Source organism: Erpetoichthys calabaricus, chromosome 7 (assembly GCF_900747795.2).
Source record: "Erpetoichthys calabaricus chromosome 7, fErpCal1.3, whole genome shotgun sequence".
NCBI lineage: Eukaryota > Metazoa > Chordata > Cladistia > Polypteriformes > Polypteridae > Erpetoichthys > Erpetoichthys calabaricus.
Window position 1 is genome coordinate 171481392 of NC_041400.2, and position 18409 is coordinate 171499800.

Below are 18409 nucleotides of genomic sequence, written 5' to 3' on the forward strand. Positions count from 1 at the left end.
TTTCACCACGACAGACCGATGCAACGCCCGCATTACTGCGGATGCCGCACCGATCCGCCTGTCGATCTCACGCTCCATTCTTCCCTCACTCGTGAACAAGACCCCGACATACTTGAACTCCTCCACTTGGGGCAGGATCTCGCCACCAACCCTGAGAGGGCACTCCACCCTTTTCCGGCTGAGGACCATGGTCTCGGATTTGGAGGTGCTGATTCTTATCCCAGCCGCTTCACACTTGGCTGCGAAACGATCCAGAGAGAGCTGAAGATCACGGCCTGATGAAGCAAACAGGACAACATCATCTGCAAAAAGCAGTGACCCAATCCTGAGCCCACCAAACCGGACCCCCTCAACACCCTGGCTGCGCCTAGAAATTCTCTCCATAAAAGTTATGAACAGAATCGGTGACAAAGGGCAGCCCTGGCGGAGTCCAACTCTCACTGGAAACGGGTTCGACTTACTGCCGGCAATGCGGACCAAGCTCTGGCACCGATTGTACAGGGACTGAACAGCCCTTATCAGGGGGGCCGGTACCCCATACTCTCGGAGTACCCCCCACAGGATTCCCCGAGGGACACGGTCGAATGCCTTTTCTAAGTCCACAAAACACATGTAGACTGGTTGGGCAAACTCCCATGCACCCTCCAGGACCCTGCTAAGGGTATAGAGCTGGTCCACTGTTCCGCGACCAGGACGAAAACCACACTGTTCCTCCTGAATCCGAGGCTCGACTATCCGACGGACCCTCCTCTCCAGGACCCCTGAATAGACTTTTCCAGGGAGGCTGAGGAGTGTGATCCCTCTGTAGTTGGAACACACCCTCCGATCCCCCTTCTTAAAGAGGGGGACCACCACCCCGGTCTGCCAATCCAGAGGCACTGTCCCTGATATCCATGCGATGTTGCAGAGGCGTGTCAGCCAAGACAGTCCTACAACATCCAGAGCCTTGAGGAACTCCAGGCGTATCTCATCCACCCCCGGGGCCCTGCCACCAAGGAGTTTTTTGACCACCTCGGTGACCTCAGTCCCAGAGATGGGGGAGCCCACCTCTGAGTCCCCAGGCTCTGCTTCCTCATTGGAAGGCATGTTAATGGATTGAGGAGGTCTTTGAAGTATTCCCCCCACCGACCCACAACGTCCCGAGTCGAGGTCAGCAGCGCACCATCCCCACCATATACAGTGTTGACACTGCACTGCTTCCCTTTCCTGAGACGCCGGGTGGTGGACCAGAATCTCCTCGAAGCCGTCCGAAAGTCATTCTCCATGGCCTCCCCAAACTCCTCCCACGCTCGAGTTTTTGCCACAGCAACCACCAAAGCCGCATTCCGCTTGGCCTGCCGGTACCTATCAGCTGCCTCCGGGGTCCCACAGGACAAAAGGGTCCTGTAGGACTCCTTCTTCAGCTTGACGGCATCCTTCACCGCCGGTGTCCACCAACGGGTTCGGGGATTGCCGCCACGACAGGCACCGACCACCTTACGGCCACAGCTCCGGTCAGCTGCCTCAACAATAGAGGCACGGAACATGGCCCATTCGGACTCAATGTCCCCCACCTCCCTCGGGATGTGGTCGAAGTTCTGCCGGAGGTGGGAGTTGAAGCTACTTCTGACAGGGGGCTCTGCCAGACGTTCCCCAGCAGACCCTCACAACACGTTTGGGCCTACCACGCCTGACCGGCATCCTCCCCCACCATCGAAGCCAACTCACCACCAGGTGGTGATCAGTTGACAGCTCCGCCCCTCTCTTCACCCGAGTGTCCAAGACATGTGGCCGCAAGTCCGACGACACGACCACAAAGTCGATCATCGAACTGAGGCCTAGGGTGTCCTGGTGCCAAGTGCACATATGAACACCCCTATGCTTGAACATGGTGTTCGTTATGGACAATCCGTGACGAGCACATAAGTCCAATAACAAAACACCGCTCGGGTTCAGATCAGGGGGGCCATTCCTCCCAATCACGCCCTTCCAGGTCTCACTGTCATTGCCCACGTGAGCATTGAAGTCTCCCAGCAGAACGAGGGAGTCCCCAGAAGGTATGCCCCTCTAGCACCCCCTCCAGGGACTCCAAAAAGGGTGGGTACTCCGAACTGCTGTTCGGTGCATACGCACAAACAACAGTTAGGACCCGTCCCCCCACCCGAAGGCGAAGGGAGGCTACCCTCTCGTCCACCGGGGTAAACCCCAATGTACAGGCTCCAAGTTGGGGGGCAATAAGTATTCCCACACCTGCTCGGCGCCTCTCACCGGGGGCAACTCCAGAGTGGTAGAGAGTCCAGCCCCTCTCAAGGAGATTGGTTCCAGAGTCCAAGCTGTGCGTCGAGGTGAGTCCGACTATATCTAGCCGGAACCTCTCAACTTCGCGCACTAGCTCAGGCTCCTTCCCCTTCAGAGAGGTGACATTCCACGTCCCAAGAGCCAGTTTCTGTAGCCGAGGATCGGACCGCCAAGGTCCCCGCCTTCGGCCACCACCCAACTCACACTGCACCCGACCTCCTTGGCCCCTCCCATAGGTGGTGAGCCCATGGGAAGCTGGAATAGTTCAGCACATAGTATTCTAAACTTGTGAGCAATGTATAACAAAATAAACTGTACTTTTACCAACAAAAAGAAAAACTAGTCAGCTATTTTAAAAAAATACTGAATGTGAGCCAGCTGCTTCAAACTGAGTGCCACAGACTACAAACATTTTGCAAAAGGATAATATTTAAAACAGCACAGCTCAAGACAAACATACTGTAGCTGTATTTGGCACTGAAAATGCATTATGAGAAAAGAGGTGTGTAGGAAAAAGTGGACTTAGACTGGCTGAAGTCCTCATTGTGGCAAATCTGGATTGGCTCTTGCGAAATATGTAGGTTAAAAATTAAAAGCTGATAGTGAAAGACAGACAGTGTCTTCACTACAGCAATCTATGGTGAGGAGGGGTGATATAGATTTATTTTAAAAACTTAGACCCCATTTTTGTTGATGCTTCTGCTAATGTTGGTACAATGTTGATATGAAATATTTTTGGTTGGCAGCATAATGATCAGTTTTTGTCAATGTTAGCAGCACTTAAAAAGCTCCACGTAGACCTGATAAAAACTAGTTTTGTTACCAAACTTTTAAATGGACACACTTTATTAAACATACCTGTTCACATCTACTTGCAAGCAAATTCATACTGATGTTAAATGAAAAACATAAAACATAAAAAATGTTGCTTTATTTGCATATGCACTAACAACATTCATCATCACGCCTCCAATTTCCAGCTTCATAATCATTACTCTGTCTGACACTCTTTTCACCTCCAAAAACACTCTTGACATACTGTTCCTTCAGAATAACTCCTACTCCATTTCTCCTCCTATCCACACCATGATAGAACAATTTGAATCCACCTTCGATCCACCTGGCTTTACTCCCCTTCCATTTAGTCTCTTGCACGCACAATATATCAACCTTCCTTCTCTCCATCATATCGGCTAACTCTCTCCCCTTACCAGTCATACTGCCAATATTCAAAGTTCCTACCCTCAGCTCCACTCTCTTTACCTTCCTCCTCTCCTCCTGCCTCCGGACATGTCTCCCCCCTCTTCTTCTTCTTCGGCCAACAGTAGCCCAATTTCCGCCAGCACACTGTTGACTAACAGTACTGGTGGTGGTTGTTGTTAACCCGGGGCTCGACTGATCCAGTATGGAAATTTGTATTGTTGTCCACGTATTGATTTGTCAAAATTTTACACCGGATGCCCTTCCTGACGTGACCCTTCCCATTTATCCAGGCTTGGGACCAGCATGAAGAAACACACTGGATTGTGCATCCCCTGTGGCTGGGTGATGATTAGTGAGCAGCAGTATGGTTTCATGCCAAGAAAGAGCACCACAGATGCGATGTTTGCTCTGAGGGTGTTGATGGAGAAGTATAGAGAAGGCCAGAAGGAGTTGCATTGTGTCTTTGTGGATCTGGAGAAAACATATGACAGGGTGCCTCGAGAGGAGCTGTGGTATTGTATGAGGAAGTCGGGAGTGGCAGAGAAGTACGTAAGAGTTGTACAGGATATGTACGAGGGAAGTGTGACTGTGGTGAGGTCTGCGGTAGAAGTGACGGATGCATTCAAGATGGAGGTGGGGTTACATCAGTGATTGGCTCTGAGCCCTTTCTTATTTGCAAAGGTGATGGGCAGGTTGACAGACAAGATTAGACAGGAGTCCCCGTGGACTATGAGGTTTGCTGATGACATTGTGATCTGTAGCGAGAGTAGGGAGCAGGTTGAGGAGACCCTGGAGAGGTGGAGATATGCTCTAGAGAGGAGAGGAATGAAGGTCAGCAGGAACAAGACAGAATATATGTGTGTAAATGAGAGGGAGGTCAGAGGTGTGGTGAGGATGCAAGGAGTAGAGTTGGCGAAGGTGGATGAGTTTAAATACTTGGGATCAACAGTACAGAGTAATGGGGATTGTGGAAGAGAGGTGAAGAAGAGAGTGCAGGCAGGGTGGAATGGGTGGAGAAGAGTGTCAGGAGTGATTTGTGAGAGATGGGTATCAGCAAGAGTGAAAGGGAAGGGCTACAGGACGGTATTGAGACCAGCTATGTTATATGGGTTGGAGACGGTGGCACTGACCAGAAAGCAGGAGACAGAGCTGGAGGTGGCAGAGTTAAAGATGCTAAGATTTGCACTGGGTGTGACGAGGATGGATAGGATTAGAAATGAGTACATTAGAGGGTCAGCTCAAGTTGGACGGTTGGGAGACAAAGTCAGAGAGGCGAGATTGCGTTGGTTTGGACATGTGCAGAGGAGAGATGCTGGGTATATTAGGAAAAGGATGCTAAGGACAGAGCTACCAGGGAAGAGGAAAAGAGGAAGGCCTAAGCAAAGGTTTATGGATGTGGTGAGAGAGGACATGCAGGTGATGGGTGTAACAGAACAAGATGCAGAGGACAGAAAGATATGGAAGAAGATGATCCGCTGTGGCAACCCCTAACGGGAGCAGCCTAAAGAAGAAGACACTTGTGTATTGCAGTTCAGGGTCATGGGGGACCAGAGCTTATACCGCAGCATCAGACACAAAGCAGGAGCCAACCCTTGGACAAGATGAAAGTCGATCACAGGACCCACTCAGGTGCCCTCATACAGGAGTAGGTTAGAAATGCCAGTCAACCTAATATACATGCCTTTGGGATGTCGAAAAAAAAAAAGAAGTTAAACCCGGACAGACACAGGGCGTATGTGAAATCTCTAAACAGACACATCCTTGGGTTCTAAAATTCCTAAAGAGATACGTACTTTAATTACATTTGACCAAAGAAACACACAAAAATATTTATTTAGTTTATATTACTGTAGGAGGGAACTTTGAGGGATGAATGCTCAAAAGCTTTCTTCATGCTCAGGCATTCTCTTGAGTTTGTTTTATGGCCTCTGCTTGCCTGCTAGTAATTTTAGGCTTTTTATTGCACTTTAATTTTGAGTTAGTTACAGAGTTTATTTTTTTTTTCTTGTCCAGTTTCTGAAATTGATCTTTGTTTACAGTAGTTATATTGCGTTATTAAAACTGTATTAATCTGGATACAGTTTTTATTTTTTGCATCTCCTATTGCTTTCTGTAGTAGTTTTCTTAATTTAAGAATTGTTATTTTCCATTCCACTCTTCAGTCTATTCACACGTGATCTTACTTTTGAATTAAAGGCTCACCTTTACCCCTCATTTATTGATAAACAGTCCTGTCTTCAACTGAAAAGGACAATCCCATGTGGATATACTTCCTGTACGTGGAGTACTTTCAATTTCCAGAGCTATTTAGTCCACAATATTTTAGCAAAAAAAATGCGTGCACTTTGGACAAAGTGAACAACTGAGTGACTTAATATGTGTGGATTATGCACCATGAGTAACATGAACATTTTTTTACACTGTTCTTTGTTCATCATAATTGGCTCACATTCTATTAGCAAGATTGCTCTCTTTGTTCTCCAAGAAAACATGAGATTAAAAAATTCTTCTTGGCTATCACTAAAAACCACATGGGGAAAGTAACATATAAAAATATAATTTTTGGTTGGAGTATTCCTTTATATAAATGACATTAAATGTACACCAATGAGCCACAACATTAAAACCACTGACAGGTGAAGTGAATAACACTTCATGATTACCTCTTTAAAATCACACCTGTCAATGGGTGGGTTACATCAGGCAGCAAGTGAACAGTCAATTCTTGAAGCTGATATGTTGGAAAAAGAAAAAATGGGCAAGCATAAGGATCTGAGCAACTTTGACAAGTTGTGATGGCTAGATGATTTGGTCAGAGCATCTATAAAATGGCAGGTCTTATGGGGTGCTCCCAATATGCAGTGGTTGGTACCTACTTAAAGTGGTCTAGGGAAGGAGAATCTGTGAACCAGCAATACGGTTATGGGTGCCCAAGACTCACTGATGCGAGTGGGGAGTGAAGGCCAACCCATCTGGTCTGATCCCACAGAAGAGCTACTGTAACACAAAGTCCTGAAAAACGTAACACTGATCATGAGAGAAAGGTGTCAGAATACACAGTGCATTGCAGCTTGCTGCATATAGGGCTACGTAGCCACAGACCATTCAGAGTGACGATGCTGACCCCTGTCCAATGCCAAAAGTGCCTGCAGTGGGCATGCGAGTGTCAGAACTGGACCGTGGAACAATGGAAGGCGGCAGCATGTTCTGATGAATCACATTTTCTTTAGATCATGTGGATGGTGCACTTGAATCATTTACATGGGGCAGAGACAGCAGCAAGATGCATGATGGGAAGAAAGCAAGCTGGCTAAGGCAGTGTGATGTTCTTCTTGGAAAACTTGGGTGCTGGCATTCATGTGGATGCTACTTTGACACATACCAGCTATCTAAAGATTGTTATAGACCATGTACACACCTATATGGCAACGGTACTCCCTGGTGGTAGTGGCCTCTTTCAGCAGGATAACGCACTCTACCACACTGCAAAAATTGTTCAGGAAAGGTTTGAGGAACATGACAAAGAGTTCAAGATGTTGACTTGGCCTTCAAATTCCCCAGATCTCAATCTGATCAAGCATTTCTGGGATGTGCTGGAAAAAACAAGTCCAAACCACGAAGGCCCAACCTCGCAACTCACAGGACTTAAAGGATCTGCTGCTAACATCTTGGTGCCAGGTACCACAGAAGACCTTCAGAGGTTTTTGTGGAGTCCATGCGTTAATGGGAAAGAGGTGTTTTAGTGTCATGGTGGGGACCTTATAATATTAGGCAGGTGGTTTTAATGTTATGGCTGATGGGTGTATATTAGTATTTAATCTGAACAACAAACACTGCCTTGGATTACATGATTTCTGAAAGAAAATATATTGTAAATTGTATTTAATCATAACATTCTCAGACACCTCTAATCTAATCCCAAATTGGGTTAATCATAACCTTCCCTGGCGTCACTTGGCACAAGGTAAGAAATACACCTGGGCTGGCACCAATCCCTCACAAGGCCCAAATTTATCCTCCCACTGACAAAAGGCCAATTAGGAATATTTAGTCATCCTAATCAGCACGTCTTTGGGGATGTGACATGAAAACCGGAGCACCTGGAGGAAAACACATGAATACATGCAAACCTCATATTTAGTGTGTTTGTTTGCCTTTGTAAGCACTGAGATGGACCAGGATCCTGCCCAAGATGTTCCCTGCTTATATCTACTGTTGCCTGGATTGGCTCCATCTCCCAGCACCTTGAACTGGATTAAGCAGTTTTAAGAAAGTAATTTTAGATGTAAATACAGATCTTCTGATTTCCTTAATTCAGTATTTCAATAATATGAATAAATACACTTTAGTAAAGCAGTGAGTGTCATATTAAAGGAGCTCACACTTACAAAATTTATATAGGGTATATTTACTGACTCCTTCTACATTTCACTAAATTAAAAAGATTAGGTAACAGATGGGTTCATTAATTAATATTTACCAATATCAAGAATGTAATATTCAAAAACTTAACTTATTTTCACTCAGTTTACAGACAGCATGAAAAAAACAGATGGTTAAAAATAAAACCAAGAAAATAAATCGGCTTCCAAAAAATTCTTTAAGAGAATGTTTACAAAAATTCTGAATTGTTTTTCCAGTACTAGGATAAAGTGTCACATAGCATGAAATTCTCAAACAGCCGAGGTGCTGGGGGCTATTCAAGTAGCACTGAATGCAAGGCAAGAAGCAAATCAGAATTAGTCCATCACAGGGCCCACTTATTTATATGGAGGACCAATTTGGAAATCAAATAATCTAACTTGCACATCATTGTGAATGTTAAAGGAAAACTGCAGTACCTGGGGAAAACCCAAGCAAACATGCAGAGAACGTGCAAATCTCCACAACACAAAGATTCTACACTACACTGCAACTCTCTATAGTGCATAATACTCATAGTTAATTAAACAAACATACAAAATCTCATTGTATTGTTAAAATTTAAAACTTCCCACCTGTAGCATTAACAATGCGGTCAGCTCTTATTGTCCCTTGCGATGTTTCTATGTCCCATTTTCCATCTTCAGTTGGCCTTAGACCAGTTACAGGTGCAGGATAATAGATTTCCGCCCCGTACAGTCGAGCTCCTGCTGCTAAAGCCATAGTTAGAGAGTAGGGATCGATGTGGCCGTCTCCTGGGTTATACAGGCCAGCTAGCACCTTTCAAAATAAAGACATTTTCTAATTACAATAGCAAGTTATTTTTGCATATTAAATATACAGTAATAAAAAAGTGTATACTAACAATATACAGGGTATACTGTGTCAATACATTTATGGGCTTCACTCTTTTAAAATTAAAAAAATAGCCATCAGTTCTGTGTTCATTCTCTCCTCCACTACTATCTCCAGTGAGTCTAGAATGCATATCAAAACTGAGCCTGGCTTCTTAACCAGCTTGTTGATTTGGTGAGCCCAGCATACCACAGCATAGAAAGTAGCACTGGCTACAACTGACTTGTAGAATGTGTAAAGGATGTCACTAACCACATTAAAGGTAAAAAGTATCTTAAGAAGAAATAGGCTGCTCTTCCCTTTTTTATGTAGCTCCAGTGTGATACCATACCAGTTAACCATACCATACCAGTTTACAAAATAGTGCACATATAAATTCTATAATACTTTTAAAAAAATGCCACCAAAATTGGAAGAAAACAATATAATGAAATAGACTAAAGATTCAGAAATCTCTCAAGAAATGGACATTTCACAGATGCAAAAATAATATCAAAAACGGAAATATGACATGGTAATTAATTAGTCACAAAAGATAGTGTTATCAATTTTAGTTAAGGCCACACTGTATCTGGCTTTTGCCATTATCCTTTTAAATAGCCTTTATTAAGCTGCTAAAATGAAACATTAAAATAAAAAAATCAAAATCTACGTATACATTTGAGAAATGTGTTTTAAAGTGTACAAGGAGTATTAATTGTAAATTTAGGATAGGTGACCCTGAATCACATTAAAGCCAACTCTAAAACAAGGTTTAGGGGTTCATCCACAACATTATCATCCTAAATGAATGCACAGAAGCAATTAAAATGGAAAATAAAAGGCTATACTAAAAAAAGGTTTTATCTGTTTGATCTGCTTGCAATGATACTAGTACTGTAATTATACATCCTTTTGCCTTCTTGGACACTTTTTGTTTATGCTTTAATTACAATTATATGCATATATGTATGTATGTGTACATTGTTTTTTTTTTTTAAGGAGACTACTTAACATCATACCCTTCATTTATTGTATTAGGGCTTACTATACTTATCCAGGGCTACTGTTTAACATCATTCCCTGGGTTTACTCTCTCATGACTGTTTAAGATTATATTTTATGCTTATAGTATTTGGACTGTATTGTCAATAGATATCTCCATTTTAATCCTTATATGCCACTGCTGGGGGGCTTGTCTTGTTTTGGACGTGCTCTGTCTCTAGGTATGTCAGAGGACTGGGACTTTGTGAAGTGTTGTCTAGCCTAACATGGGGGGGAAAAATGGGGTGAGCAAGCTATCTCTAATCTGTTAAGACTAGCGATAGACAACAATGACAACAAAAGTTCAGAAGCAATGTCTCCATGACGGAACAGTTAACTTTGTCAGCTGGAATGTTAAAGGTCTGAATCACGAATTAAAACGAAAGAAAGTATTCTCTCACCTAACAGGTCTAAATACTAAAATAGTAGTTTTACAGGAGACCCAACTATTAAGCAAGGATCAGTTTCGGCTGGACAGAGACTGGACTGGCCAAATATTCCATTCCAGTTATGCAATGAAAACTAGAGGTGTGGGAAATGGGTGGTGGTTGATGTGTTTCAAACCTAGTTTTGTTAAACTTGACTTGCTTGTATGGAATGTTATTTGATTATAATCTTTTTCTTCTTCTTTTGGCTGCTCCCGTTAGGGGTTGCCACAGCGGATCATCTTCTTCCATATCTTTCTGTCCTCTGCATCTTGTTCTGTCACACCCATCACCTGCATGTCCTCTCTCACCACATCCATAAACCTTCTCTTAGGCCTTCCTCTTTTTCTCCTGCCTGGCAGCTCTATCCTTAGCATCCTTCTCCCAATATACCAAGCATCTCTCCTCTGCACATGTCCAAACCAACACAATCTCGCCTCTGTGACTTTGTCTCCCAAACGTCCAACTTGAGCTGACCCTCTAATGTTCTCATTTCTAATCATATCCATCCTCATCACACCCAGTGCAAATCTTAGCATCTTTAACTCTGCTACCTCCAGCTCTGTCTCCTGCTTTCTGGTTAGTGCCACCGTCTGGTCTCACTACTGTCCTGTAGACCTTCCCTTTCACTCTTGCTGATATCCGTCTGTCACAAATCACTCCTGACACTCTTCTCCACCCATTCCACCCTGCCTGCACTCTCTTTTTCTCCTCTCTTCCACAATTGCCATTACTCTGTACTGTTGATCCGAAGTATTTAAACTCATCCACCTTCTCCAACTCTACTCCCTGCATCCTCACCATTCCACTGACCTCCCTCTCATTTACAAACATGTATTCTGTCTTGTTCCTGCTGACCTTCATTCCTCTCCTCTCTAGAGCATATCTCCACCTCTCCGGGGTCTCCTCAACCTGCTCCCTACTATCGCTACAGATCACAATATCATCAGCAAACATCATAGTCCACGGGGACTATGTTATTTGTTTTATGTTATAATGTTATTTGTTTTTAATAAAATCAATAAAATGAAAAAAAAATATATTAAAAAGTTTTTATGTTATAAATCAAGGAATGCCACGTTCACACTCTGTCAAGTATTATTTAATGTACTAAGCTAACAAAAGCAACAATATTTATCCCAGAACTAAAGATCTCAACCAATTCTGGGAGAGCAGTACCATTTTAAATTTTGAACCAGGCCTTCTTCATAGTATTTAAAAAAAAAACCAGAAGAATTCTTTTGTAATGATCATTTCAGACTGACCGAGTGGTCCAAACAGACAGAATTTTTATAGGAGCATAGCAGATATACTGGGAATAATGCTTGACCTAAAGTAGGAGGCAGAAGACTGGGCTGAACGTGATTAGGAGTAGTGTGTTTCATATACAGCCATAATATACAAGTCAAGTGGGCTTTATTGTCATACCCTTTATAATCATAACTTGGTATATTATATAGCATGACATTACACTTCCCAGGGGCACAAGGCAATATTTAGACAACAAATATGACAATATAACAATACAAAGATAATTTTACATAATGGAATGTTGAATAAAGAACCAGATCTGAACAAACAAGACATTATACTGACAAACAGCATTCAGTGATGATAAGAGTTGTACAACGGACAAGCAGCATACAAAAATGCAGAACAGTAATTAGACATGAGCCTCTGATAAGAGTGCATATGCAGGGAGAGCAGGGACACTGTGTTCAGTAGCCTGAATGCCTATGAGAAGAAGCTGTTGTACAGTCAGGCAGTGTTGCTCTGCAGATTCTGATACCTTCTACCAGACAGAAGCAGGGAAAAGAGATTGTGGGAGTGATGGCAGAGATCCTCCACAATGGAGGCCTTATGGATGCTGCTCTTTATGAACATGTCCTTGATGGAAGGGGGAGAAGCCCCACTGATGGTTTCCACAGTGCACACAATCCATTGTATGGACTTCAAATCAGACACAGATCAGTTCCCATACCAAACAATGATGCAACTGGTCGGGATGCTGTCAATTACGCTCCTGCAGAATGTGGTAAGCATGTGGTGTTAAAGCCTTGCCCTCTTCAGCTAGTGCTGAAAAAGGAGGTGCTGCTTTACTTTCTTAGTTAAGGAGGAGGTACTGTTTGTTACTTTGTTATTTAGAAATTAAATAATTGGCACAATAAATGTATATTAGGTTTTGAGTAGAACAACAAATGTCTATAATAACAAGATTTCTAAAAAGAAATTTCATTATAAATTCCCTTTAATCAAAACAATAGCCAGCATTCAAAGCCAAAAAACAAAGCAAGAGTCTAAACCAGAAGATTTCTTTTGACAGTGGCAGGCTAAGAGAAAACGTACAGAATTTTGTCCTTCGCTTCTTTCTGAATCTTGGTTTCAAATGATTGGTATTGAGAGTATTAAATATGAACATTATACTGCCTGCTATGTGACAATTCTTTTTGGATTTTTCTCTGAAAGCTGGTCATCACTGGACCCCGCAATATCACTTAATCATTCAAATGAGGTTCTTTGTTTTGTGACACAGTAAAAGTTTCTTATCATCCTTTAAGCAATGCTTATGTACTGTATGAGACATATTTTGTCACTACACTGCTGTGACTGCTATATGTAAGTGAGAACCCTTTTTGTTGATAACAGACTAGCCCAATAGGAAACAGGAATAGGAAACTCAAAATTCACTAAAAAGCCAAATCTCCTGCAGGTATGAGTCCTTTGCTTATTGATTTGAAAGTGGAAAAACACATTTGAAATACATTTACAAACAGTGACACTTTTTATTAAAAGTGCTGTATTACTACAAAAGTGCACAATTACCTTGTCCATATTAAGAAGTGGAAAAAGTTCCTGGACTTTTTCAGGAGTAATAAGAAACTGAGGCGTTGGGTGCCAGTGAGTGCGCGTCATCTGGTATTTTAGTTCATCCACTCTTGATGGTGTAGAAGCAATACGAATACTGCCTGGCTGATGGAAACCAACAGCCTAAAGGAAAAGAAAAAAGATGACTGATTATTTTCATTATAAATGAAGGGTTCCAAGAATATCATGACTTGATGTTACTTTGGAGGATCCTGGGATTTAGGATGAACAAGCTTGTTGGGCTGAATGGAATGTTTGTTTAATCACTATTGTTCTAATGTGCTCATATATTCTAATCAAAATGAATGATAGTCATGTGCTCATCATTTATTATCATTAGAGCAATAAGAAAATAGAAGAGATAATATAAGATGTAGATCACAATATTTAAATCCACCAATTAGTCTGTCAGTCATTCTCCAACCCACTATATCCTAACAAAGGATCACGTGGGTCCGCTGGAGCCAATCCCAGCCAACACAGGGTGCAAGGCAGGAACAAATCCCTGGGCAGGGTGCCAGTCCACCGCAGGACACACACACACACCAAGCACACACTAGGGACAATTTAGGATTGCCAATGCACCTAATCTGCATGTCTTTGGACTGTGGGAGGAAACTGGAGCACCCGGAGGAAACCCACGCAGACACAGGGAGAACATGCAAACTCCACGCAGGGAGGACCCGGGAAGCAAACCCAGGTCTCCTAACTGTGAGGCAGCTGCACTACCAATGCGCCACCGTGCCGCCCTAAACCATCAATTATTGAACTAGATTCGTGACTTTTTCCTAATATGATATCTTGTCATTTCAAAGGAAACTTACTTTAAAATATTATTATCACGACTCAGCTGGATGCCCATCAAATGCCTATTCTCCAGTTTCTGTTATCATGACCATTATTTGGAATTCAAGCTGCAGGTTGTTGCTATACGTGCACAATAAAGTGTCTCCCACAGACTAGTTAGAATAGCATAATACAAACAACAGATTAAGAATACAATAATGTATCAACTAGTGGCGCCATTCATATTTTTATTTAACCTAATGCCCTTCACCTCTATCATGGTGTGCCTCTTCACCCAGTAATTCTTTCACTCCACTTCAAAACCACCTGGTTTTCCTCGGTCAGTTTCCTAACACACATTTGCAGTATAGCTGCTGCCAAATTCTCAGTCCTGCTGAACTTCTCTTAATACTCCTGTAATTCTGGAGATAAAAAATGATGCAATGGAGCACTATTTCACCTGTCTCATCTTCTATGGATAGGGCTGTCATCACTCCTTTATGCTCTTCTACCTCTATTTCTTGTTCTGCCTCCAATGGCCGCTCCCCAAGCATCTCACAGTGCTTCATTTTAAATGCCAGAAGAGCCTCATTAGAAGCCTGAATGGGTGTTTGCTCCTGGAATGCCTTCCATTAACAACTCATCTTTGCTACAAACACGTCTACATATTTCTACTCATTCAATACATCACCTAAGCAGACTTTCCTACTTACTCTAAAGCAACTCAATTGCTGCTGATATGTAAATAAACATAAATATATTGTATATAAAACCTTGTGAATGCCATGCACTAAGCAGAGTTCCTTCTCAGCACTTCTATCACACAGTCATGTGCCAGGTCTTCCATGAAAGTGCTGTAATAAACTGAGAAAAGGGAATCTGAGGAGTTGCCCTGTGCATGGAGAGGAACAGCAGACATACTGTACATATTGTCAGGCTGAAGATGGAGTGGTGGAAAAGGGGCCCTGCCAACAAAGACCCAGAAATAAAAAGAGAAGCTGTTTAAATGAATTTAGAGTTTTACATTTTGTCTTTAACTAAAATGGACACTTCTTGTGTGAATGTGGCCAGTGAATGAGGTGGTTTTTAGCATGACAGCGCGTAAGCATTAGAAAGTTAACACAGAAAAGAATAAAAGTGCTCTTCCTGCTTAGTAAACAAAAGGTCTTTTGGTTAATAGTCAAATTTGTCAATTTACATGTCAAATAAATGTGTTAAAAATGTTAGCCTTGTATCTTCTTTGCAAACATCTTATAAATATTTTAGATTTTAGAATTGTGGCTTGCAATTCTAACCAGCATTTTGCTTTCTTTTATGCCGTTTGTGCTTGTATAACGAATAAATGTTTTGTTTGCATGTTTTATTATTTAAAAATAGTAGATGTTAGTAGTTTATTCTTTATTTCTGTATTTTTCATGATAACTGAAAAATAAGACTTCAGAACTTTATTTTCTTAATAAAAAATGAATTGGTAACACCCATGGTTTGCAGTTTATTTTAATTGTAAACACTTTATTATAGAACATAAGACTCTTAAAAGGATAAAGAAATCAGTACCAGAATCAGAAATCAGACAATTCAGTAAAATTAAATTAGTGATCATTATTAGCTCTTAAGAAAAACTTGACTGGAGTATCCCCAGCATTTTCCACATTAATCTTTATACCTTCACCACCAATTCCAAGTACCACCTAGATATCCAGACCAGTATCTTATTATCATCATGACTTTACAGTATTTCCTGATCCAAACGCTGTCTTTGGGTATAAGAATGCGTAATAAATCCTAATTCCCTTTAGCTCATCTTTGTTTTCTTACAGTTACCTCAGAACAAAGACTCATTTGAAATGAAACTGTTTCTCTAACTTTCTAATATTGTCTCAGATACCTTTTCACCCCAAAACTAAAAGAACCCCCTCAAACTAAAAGCTGGCATTCAACTTAAAAGAAGTGGTAATGTAGGGCATGGTCTGTAGGTGGGTACAAAATTGGCTCAAACACAGGACGTAGAATTAGGGGATGTTAAAAGTGGTATCCCTTGGGATCAGTGCTGGGGCTAGAGCTCTTGTTAATACATAAATGATCACAACTCTGTTGAAGACTCCATTTTTTAAATGCAAATAACTATAGACATATGGAATAAATAGCCAATTAGTATGGTGGAGCGTAGAGCTCTCGTCATTTATAAAAGATATTGAAGAAAGAAAATATGTATAATAATTATATCACAGTGTAAGGTTTGTCAGAAGAAGACACCAAACGTAATCCTGAAACACATAAATAACTGTAATAATGTGCTGAAAATATATCTTAGTATCGCAATTTGAAAGTCATGAATGGATAGTAAGCATCAGAAAAGCCCCTTTTGATTGTCATAACCATACAGCTAACCTGGCCAGTCTCCTGCTCCAGCGATTCATAGAGTTTAATGCTGTAGTAGTGGACTTTCTTCAGATTTATTCCAGGATGATAATATGCTGTTAATCCAGCCTGAGTGTAAAGAAACAAAAGGTAAAAGTCTCCCACATTAAACAATTAAAAAATGCAATCTGTTATCATGTTTAATACAGTATATTGGTCTTAATAAAATCGCTCTGAACAAACCTTTATTGAGCTTAAAAGGAATACTTGAAACACTTGTCTGAAGTAGACAAATCACAAAACCATTTCATATTTCCATTGAATTCTTGGCAGTTTTTATTTGCTTTTAAACCTTCACTAATAAGACCTTAGTAAGGTCACCATTGATCAACTTAGATATTACTTTTAAAATGCAATAAATTGCTTACAGATGCTTTATATTGGATTTGTGGATGGTACTCCAAGACAATGGATCACCATACCTCTACCTTCATTATTATTAATTTGTGTTGTGTAAAGAAATAGTATTCAGCACTATATTTTTGCTTTGTATAAATAATAGTTTCTGGATGAATGATTTTATAACACGATTACATGACTAATGGAAAAATGTACTGCATACTGTACTTCTCATTCATGCAGAAGCTTTTTTCTTTTAGGAAAAACACTTATTTTACATATACTATTATATGCCATATGCGGAACATAGACAATTATATATAAAATGATACCAATAACATACTGCATGCCATGTTGAGCCAGCAGTAAGTTCTGACTTCTCCAACAGGACTACATCCTTCATGCCAGACTTGGCCAGATGATATGCCACACTAACGCCCACGCATCCTCCACCGATGATCACAGTTTCTGCCTTGTCTTTCCATCTCTTTGCAGGATGGTGGTTGTTTCTGCTGTGAAAGATGATGCAAGATTAATCAAAACTGTTCCAGTTGTGGATTTACAATAATCTCTAACCACCTAACTGCTCTTTCTGAATGACACCCAAAGTCATTGTGGTAGCTTACAATCCATTGCTAACATATTGCCTTGTCTTATTCAGAGGGAAGAATTCTAAACCAAATGCATCATTACAAAGTGGGAAAATTATTATCAATTTTTCTTCAAATAGGAAAAAACATTTTCACCTTACAAGGAACCATTCAAAAACATCTTAAGAATATGACTGACCTATAACAAAGTTGACCTTACTTAGGTATGTTGAACCTCTGCTGACCTTTAGGATGCCCGTAGCTATGAGTGCTGAATTCATATTAAATCCGATTTCTTGTTCAGGGGAGGGGATGTTGGATCTAATTTTGATAGGACACTGCACAGTCAGAAACTTGTTAAGGGTAAAATTTTGCACAAATGTTAGTTGGTTTTTCATCACACAGAACTATAAACACATGGAATATGTTACTGAATAAGCAGTGTGGTACACAGTAGGCTTCTACAGACATTCAAAACTGAACTCAATGTTTTCTTGGTGGAATTAGGTGGAGAGAATTAGCTAGGTTAGTTGGGCAGAATAGTCTGTTCTTATTAAATGATTTTCTAATGTTCTAATGAGTCTGGTTTGGGGGAAATTTAACAAGTGTTTCATAACGGAGAATAAAACTTGAACTCTTCACTGTGACCGGAATTTTTAACACTAAAGGAATTTCATTTTCAAGCCAGTGCCGGTAAGATAACATGCACATATTTTAATGAGGTGTTGTCCATATTGATCACATCATTCAAAAGCCCTCATAACTGATCAGCATTATTTTGACTTTCTTTGCAATTTAGGGTAGTCGAAGAGGGAAAATAAATAAGAAAAGCTGTTTTTCACCCCCCCCCCTCGCAACTTGTATTTTATGACAGCAGCCCCACTCATTAAGAACAGGCTGCAAGGGCTATTGGACAAGCAAGTGGTTGCAAAAGCAAGACAAAATGTTATACTGTATATGTGTAACACAGAAAAGGTTTATTAATATTAAAATTGCATTAGTGATTTCATGATTATGGGAATTATGTGGAAAAATAAAATGTGCTTAGTCTTAAGGTCTTACTGGCATTTGTTTTAATGTTCCAGATCTTTTGATAACACCTTGCATGATCACTCCACTTAATACAGAATGCACTATATCTACTAACTGCAAACCTAAACACTAATGGCACTGAACACTTTCAAAAATATCTACCAGAGCCAT

General features: G+C 41.1%; 1 protein-coding gene across 2 annotated transcripts in view; it reads right to left on the reverse strand.

Moving 5' to 3' along the window:
- dmgdh (dimethylglycine dehydrogenase) overlaps positions 1-18409 on the reverse strand; it is a 100738-nt gene that overhangs the window by 77605 nt on the left and 4724 nt on the right. The window contains exons 2-5 of one of the 2 annotated variants that reach the window (XM_028805717.2): positions 16960-17125; positions 16248-16346; positions 13029-13193; positions 8478-8682 (exon numbers count right to left, since the gene is read on the reverse strand). In XM_028805717.2, coding sequence (XP_028661550.2) covers positions 8478-8682; positions 13029-13193; positions 16248-16346; positions 16960-17125 — 635 coding nt within the window. Of the gene's footprint in view, positions 1-8477; positions 8683-13028; positions 13194-16247; positions 16347-16959; positions 17129-18409 lie in introns of both variants that reach the window. The other variant, XM_028805716.2, reaches the window with a different exon arrangement.